Raw genomic sequence first — 6,702 nt, forward strand, 5'->3', positions numbered from 1 at the left:
GACCAAATTGAAACCAAAAATTAAAGTGGGACTAAATTGAAACAAAAAAAATATTATAAAGGACCAAATAAGGGTTTTAACAAAAAAAAAACTACCTAAAAATTAGTGTTTATACATTTCATGATATGTGACAATGAAGGAGTGGTCGTCAGGGTGGGAGAAGGTGGGGACAATGGAGGAGGGGTCATCCCACATAGGCGATAAAGGTACGTCATCCCATGTAGGTGATAAGGATACGACTGTCGCGATTTTGCTTCAATGGAAAAGCTATGACTAGCGAGTATTTAGAGGATTTATGGGGTGCAAAGGTGACAATGGTTGATAGATGCGACAAAGGAGCGATTGTCACAATTTTGGGAGATGAGGGATGGGGATGGGGGATGGGGGATGGAGGAGGTTAGTAGGTGGTGAGGGACAATTAGGTGACGAAGTATGCCAGTCGTAGGTAGAGGAGTTATGGATCTATTATGCCGCTATAGGTGGTGCTCCAAGTATTTAGGTTTTGTAACTATAGAGATATAGGGTTTGTAACTATGAAAATATATTAGAATAAGAAATACATTATAGAATGACATATAAGTAATTTTGCTGACATAACAACATTTTAAAGATATTTTAAGCTAATATATCAACATAATAGAGAGTAACTTGACTTTTATGTGATAGATAGATAGATATAGTCGTGTATATAAACACGAATTTTATTTTCAAGTCGTATTTATACACACGATATTATTTTTAAATTTTTATAATTTACATTAAATAACTTAATTTTTTAAAAGATTTTAAATAGAGTTTTAGAATTAAATAAATATAACTAATTAATGGAAATTAAATTTAGAAGAAAAATTAATTATTAATATATAAATAACATAACATATTTATATTGTTCAAGTTTATTGATAGAAGAAGGTTTATATTTTATTAATCAATATTTTTACACCCTGGTGTGCCTACATAGACACATATAGTAGTAACTCATGCAGAGTGTAAATATGAACAATTGTGAAGTTGAGTCTAAAGATGCAATAGTTTATCTTACACCCCTACCATGCTAGTTCGTCTGAGCAGTGAAATCTGGCTCAGCTGGCTTCTGAGGCATCAGGGGTAGCAATCTCTGAGGCTGTGGCACTCTGTTGCGTTTCCCACTTCGCAAGTGCCGCAATGCACTTGATGCAAACCTTGATGCATACACTGTCGCTGCAAAGCTAGGTGAGGACCCTTCCTCGTTTTCCATGGCTTGTATCCTCTCTTCTGCTTCACGTAATGCCCTCTCAGCCTTCTTTTTTCGGTATCTGCGCCATGCTGCTTGTATGAAACATGCACCCCATGTCCTCCATTGCAGGGAATAGAACCTGAAAATATGTAACAACACTTTTATAATAATAAATAAATGAAAAGGTCAACACAAGACAATTCAAAGCCTTGCCTGAAAGTGTGTTGGAGTTGTTTGCTGTTTATAAGACGACGAAACTGGGAAGCAACACACTTCAAGTCTTCGGGCATGAGGGCAAAGGCTTCCACTTCTGATATAGTTTCCACTGTTCTTGTTGAAATGGGTAGGTTTGAGGAGGAGTTAGGATCCAAGGCCCATGTCAGAAGCTCTTCTCCGCAGAAATCACCCGCCTTGATCTCAGCGGAGTTGAAGAAACCAGTTCTTCCACCGTTTGTTGTGGCAGTAGCAAGTTTTCCACGCATGATGAACAGCATTTCATCAACCGGATCCCCTTCACGAACTATGTAACTTCTCTCTGTGTAAAGGACTGGCTTCAGTCTATCACACAGTGCATCCAACAACTGATTATCCATGTCCTCAAACATCGGCACCTATCACAATTACAAGGTCAAATGTTCATTTATTACACATAAACATACATGCAAAGGTAGGAAGAATAAGAAAATGGACAAAACTTAGATACATTTCTTTACACACTACTTTTGGTACATATCTCTTATCAGAATTAGAGTTTCAGTTAAATAAGAATTCATAAGTAGTACTTTTCATAGGTATCTCTTATCAGAAGTTAGACTTTAACTTTAATAACCAATGTTAATATTCAATTCTAAATTGGAAAATAAAGCCAAAAACAGGAAAGAAACTACTCCTATGTGAATGGAAAGATGGTTATGGTTATGGATGGTACACACTTTTCTAAGAAGATCTAAGCAAAGATGACGCTTTATGTCCCTTCTGAGATCTTTAGGGAGGTTGCGAATTAATGTCTCCTCTTCAACACCCCTATTTTCTTGCCATTTGTATTGTTCGTACCGTCTAATTCTTTGCTTTAGTAATTCAGGTAGCATCCGGTGTGACATCCACAGTTCTGCATCTCGTCTTTTGATTCTCATCTCTTCTACTCTGACAGTGGTAGATTGCAGATATTTCTGTAAAAAAAACCCACACAAGTACACAAAACATGAATTCATCGAACAAATATGAAGGGAAGGGTGGAATGTATGTGTCCTTTTGACTCTGTTAACACCCAAAATTGATGAAAATTTGGTTTCCCATATAAGGTTTAAAATGTGTCCTTTTCTGTTTGGTCTTTACTCCGTCACAAAATCCATTAAAAATAAAAATAAAAACTCACGAATTACACTGCATCTATGCAAGATCCTAATTCACTATTTTGTCTATTATCTTATCTCAAAATCCTGGCCAAGAATTACCTGCATGTTTCCAATAAGTGATGCAAATAGAACCAATCCAAAGACAGCAATGAAGATAGCAAAGATTATCTCCCCAACGTAAGTACTTGTCTGGAGACCTTGCCCAACAGAACTGCCAAAACAGACAAAAAAAATGACTTTTGGTATGCTTTTACCCCCTTCTTTAGGTTGTTTTATTCTTTCCTTGATAAAATGTTATAAACAGTTAAACACCAACTAAAGACAAGTCCATATAAATATTTTGAACAAACTTAAGAACACAAGGTATAGAAGTTCCGAAGTTTATAAAATGTGAATGCTGCATATGGAGTCGAGTAGAGAAGGTTATTTACCAACCTTAAACTGCGTAAACCCCACCAAAAGCAGTAGAAGAACTTGTGATGAAAATATGTAGCTGATTCTACCACGCGATACTTCAGAGCTTCTATAAACATTCCAAAATTGAAGGATTCCGTGTCATCAGTGTGTTCTATTTCTTTTATAGGGCAAGAAGAGTTAAGGAGTGACTGAACATAAGGATTGTCACGTCCACAGCTAAGGTAGGATTCATGAAAGAACTTAGCATTCTGCAACTCCCTGCGCCAGCACCGCAACCTTGATTCAACCGAAAATAGATACCAGAATGCTCCAACTACCTGGTATGTCACATGAACTTGGTGGTCATAAAACTTACCATGATACCTAGGAACATAGATAAGGTTTTGTATATGAATTAAGGACATGTTTGTATAGACTTCTTTAGAAGCTATTGAGAAATACAAGTACAAATGAAAAAGTTTCTTCATATACAAGTTAATTTATAATATATATATATATATATATATATATATATATATTAATTTTAATTTGCACATAAGTTAATTTTAACTTATGAAAAAATTTATTGGGATTTTCCTTCATATTTTTTCCCTCTTAGAAGTACTTCAGAAAAAAATTATCTAAACAAATACTAATTAACAAAATTAGCTCACATGACTTGCTAGCATATAGAGAAAAAGATTGTAAGCTGCTCCAGCCCATGCTGTCTCAGTCAATATGCCAGAAGTGCTTGTTACTTCTTTGAATAAGGGGTAGATCCTCAAAAGTCTTGGAACGTACTGGGATATTACCGTATACTTCAAGAAGTCCTTTCCCACATAAGGAGATGAGCATTCTCGGACTGGGATGATAGCTAAAATGACCATCTAAAATCACATTGTTAAGGGTGTTAAGACAACATCAAATTATGACATTTACATCAAACAGAACTTAAAAGTATTATTCATGTTGCCTTCATTTTGGATACCATGCATGGTACCTGTCATAGGAAAATACCAAAAGAAGTATATATATATATATATATATATATATATATATATATATTTTACAAGGCATTAGGGTTAATTTTAATATTGTTTAAAAATCATACAGAGTCAGTGTGAATGTCAAAAATTTATATTATCAACAAATAAAAACATTCTCTTTCCGATGATTTTTAAGATAGTTGTTATCAAAATCAACAAAGTTCCCATACATGGCAATTTGTTATTGGGTGATAACTGATATGTCTAGTGATTCTCTACGAAATACGAATTATGGTTGATAATAAACACTTTAATGAGAGTTAATTATACATTGAAAAACTTCTTTATTGATACCTGAGGAAGTGGGATAATTGATAGAATGTCAATGATGAAGTAAGAACTCAAGTATCTCATCACAATGGCCCAAGGATCATTAACTAGCTCACCCCTTCCAAATACACGAGAGGAAGGTGCAATAAACCCAGTTCGAAACTGAAAGATGATGTGAAGAATGTAGAAAAGATCAAAGAATGTGCGGAGAACACTGGCAGTGATCTTCAGTGCTCCATCCAAATCAAGGCATTTTTTCTGGACATCAATCACTGGAATGTACAAGAAAAGAGGGTCCACAGAGATTGCCATCACACACGTGATTACAAAAATTTTGTTCCACTTCTGAAGTGTTGGCCCCTGTGGATCAAGAACATTGATCTTGCAAGACAATTTCTTTATTGGTCCATCGATGACAGAACTTACGCTTGATTGAACTTTTCTTTTGTGAAATCCGTCATTAGAATCATTGTGCTCAATACTTGAAGATGAAAGTGACTTCCAATCCTTAAACCTGGACAAAAACATGAAACTCAGTTAAGTATCTTGAAGTAACAATCAGGTAGATGTTAACATCAAAACTTTCCAACAATAAAAAGAATCATAAGATCAAATCTCCTAAAAGGCCACTACAATGGTTCGAGTATTATTGTGTACCCCAAAAGTAATTAATGATCAAATCTCATTACTAGCTGTTCGAGGTAGTATAGGAAAGTAGCCATGTAAGTGTTTGTAGCAGTATAGTAATCTTGGTGACATGATCACATTTCAATTATTATTGATTGCAATGTATAGTGTCAATTTGTCATACATTAGAGAAACATCTCTTAAAATAGTTGAACATCACCCTTTTTTTTTGGAGAAAAATCAATAAAGTGGATTTTTTTCTGAGGGAAATAAACAACTTTTTATTTTCTGGTAAAAAAGAAAAATGAATAACTGAGGCAGCATAAATATGCTGAGGCAGAACAAGTGATTCCAAAAGTGTGCAAAGAGAGTACTAAAATTAAAACCGAGTTTACCAAAAATAATTAAATAAATGAGATTGAAGAAATATATAACAAAAGCAGATTTAGCAAACTAACCTCACAAACTTCTTCCCCTTTGTAGTCATGGTTAAGCTACTTCAGCATACAGAGAATATTTATGCTTTAGAGAGAAAAAAACACTTTACTTGTACCACAGAAGATTCAGGTCTGCAAAATCCAACATGAACTAAAAAACTTGTCTTCTTCAAAAACTCTAAATTAGTGCCCACGTAACATAACTAGGAAAATAAAGGGTCAACTATTTATTATTTTCTTTTATTTTGTCATCATGCCCCCATTATTTGAATTCTAGACTCAGAATGCCTTTTTTTTAACTTTCTATAAGTTACACTTTGAAAATTATAACACTAACAAGAAAATCACCAACTGCTCAAATATTTATTTAAATTAACCAAGTCAATTTCCAAGCAACAACGTGAAGTACTCAACACCCCAACCAACCACAATCATAGTCAAGTGATATTGGAAAAAAAACCACAAGGAATTATAAAGAGAGAGAAAAATAAAAAGGAGGGAAGGAGAGAGATTAACTTGAACCATAGGAGCCACAAGGAACATAGAATGAATTATAGGAATATAAGATGGATGAACAAGTGAGTAAAACGAATAACTGCTTGCATGTAACTAATAGACATATAAAGATAGCAAAACTTGTTCAATCCAAAAGCATCTGTTACAAAGTTAAAGACACATGGAAAAAGGTGTAAAGAAAGTAAGAGAAATTTGCAAGAGTAGAAGGTTACGGAACATGAAACTTGGCTACTATGTGATAAGTGTATGCATGTAGAGCCTCTTGTGTTTGGTTTACTTACTCCAGGAAGCAAAGCAGGAATTAAGCAGAGTAGTTGTGAACTAAAGGAAGCAAAAAACGTTGCATATTCTAAATACGAAACTACTAAATGGTCACGCACTTTGGAGTTTGATAGTGATGGAGAAGGAGAAAGAAAGAGAGAGTGAAGTAAAGGTGGAACAACAATCAATGATATGAATCATGATGGGAGAAGACTCAGGAGTCCAACACTTTTGAGTACATGCATATTCTAAATACGAAACTACTAAATGGTATAAATCTCATGCATATTCTAAATTCTAATAGGACAAATTTCATCCCCCAATACTTTTGTAACTTTCTTTTTTTATTTAGAAGAAGAGAATATAAAATAAGACGGTCAGTATAACACAGAAAGATAAAAAGAAAATTAATTATAATTTTGGTTATCCTATCATTTCTAGTCTACATTTTATATTGTTTAATTGCACAATTATAGTCTTTTCAATTATGTACAAAAGAAATGTAACAAAAATTAAACAATTTTAATCTCAAGTTTTAAATTAAACAATTTTAATTCATTTATTTGTCCAACGTTACC

At 34.0% G+C, this 6,702-nt stretch overlaps 1 protein-coding gene across 4 annotated transcripts; it reads right to left on the minus strand.

Annotated features, from left to right (window-relative positions):
• Positions 1 to 836: 836 nt before the first annotated feature.
• On the minus strand, positions 837 to 6,334 carry LOC109816394 (cyclic nucleotide-gated ion channel 1). Of its 4 annotated transcripts, none has more exons than XM_020381396.3 (9): positions 6,145 to 6,334; positions 5,369 to 5,479; positions 4,308 to 4,797; positions 3,642 to 3,854; positions 3,007 to 3,305; positions 2,671 to 2,782; positions 2,149 to 2,385; positions 1,430 to 1,827; positions 837 to 1,355 (listed from the first exon to the last, which is right to left on the minus strand). In XM_020381396.3, exons 2-9 carry the CDS (start codon positions 5,395 to 5,397, stop codon positions 1,055 to 1,057), a joined length of 2,079 nt encoding a protein of 692 aa, XP_020236985.1. In that variant the 5' UTR covers positions 5,398 to 5,479; positions 6,145 to 6,334; the 3' UTR covers positions 837 to 1,054. The 4 variants fall into 4 exon arrangements, with proteins under 4 accessions (XP_020236985.1, XP_020236986.1, XP_020236988.1 ...); XM_020381397.3 differs by having other exon boundaries at positions 6,076 to 6,334; XM_020381399.3 differs by lacking the exon at positions 6,145 to 6,334 and adding an exon at positions 6,081 to 6,099.
• Positions 6,335 to 6,702: the final 368 nt, after the last annotated feature.

Source organism: Cajanus cajan, chromosome 5 (genome assembly GCF_000230855.2).
Source record: "Cajanus cajan strain Asha chromosome 5, NIPB_CcT2T_4, whole genome shotgun sequence".
NCBI lineage: Eukaryota > Viridiplantae > Streptophyta > Magnoliopsida > Fabales > Fabaceae > Cajanus > Cajanus cajan.

Coding starts and splice junctions, on each gene's coding strand:
- LOC109816394 (XM_020381396.3), bottom strand. CDS start 5,397: ATGACTACAAAGGGGAAGAAGTTTGTGAG. Junction 1,828..2,148: donor GCTTAGATCTTCTTAGAAAA/GTGTGTACCATC, acceptor TAATTGTGATAG/GTGCCGATGTTTGAGGACAT. Junction 1,356..1,429: donor CAACTCCAACACACTTTCAG/GCAAGGCTTTGA, acceptor ACATATTTTCAG/GTTCTATTCCCTGCAATGGA.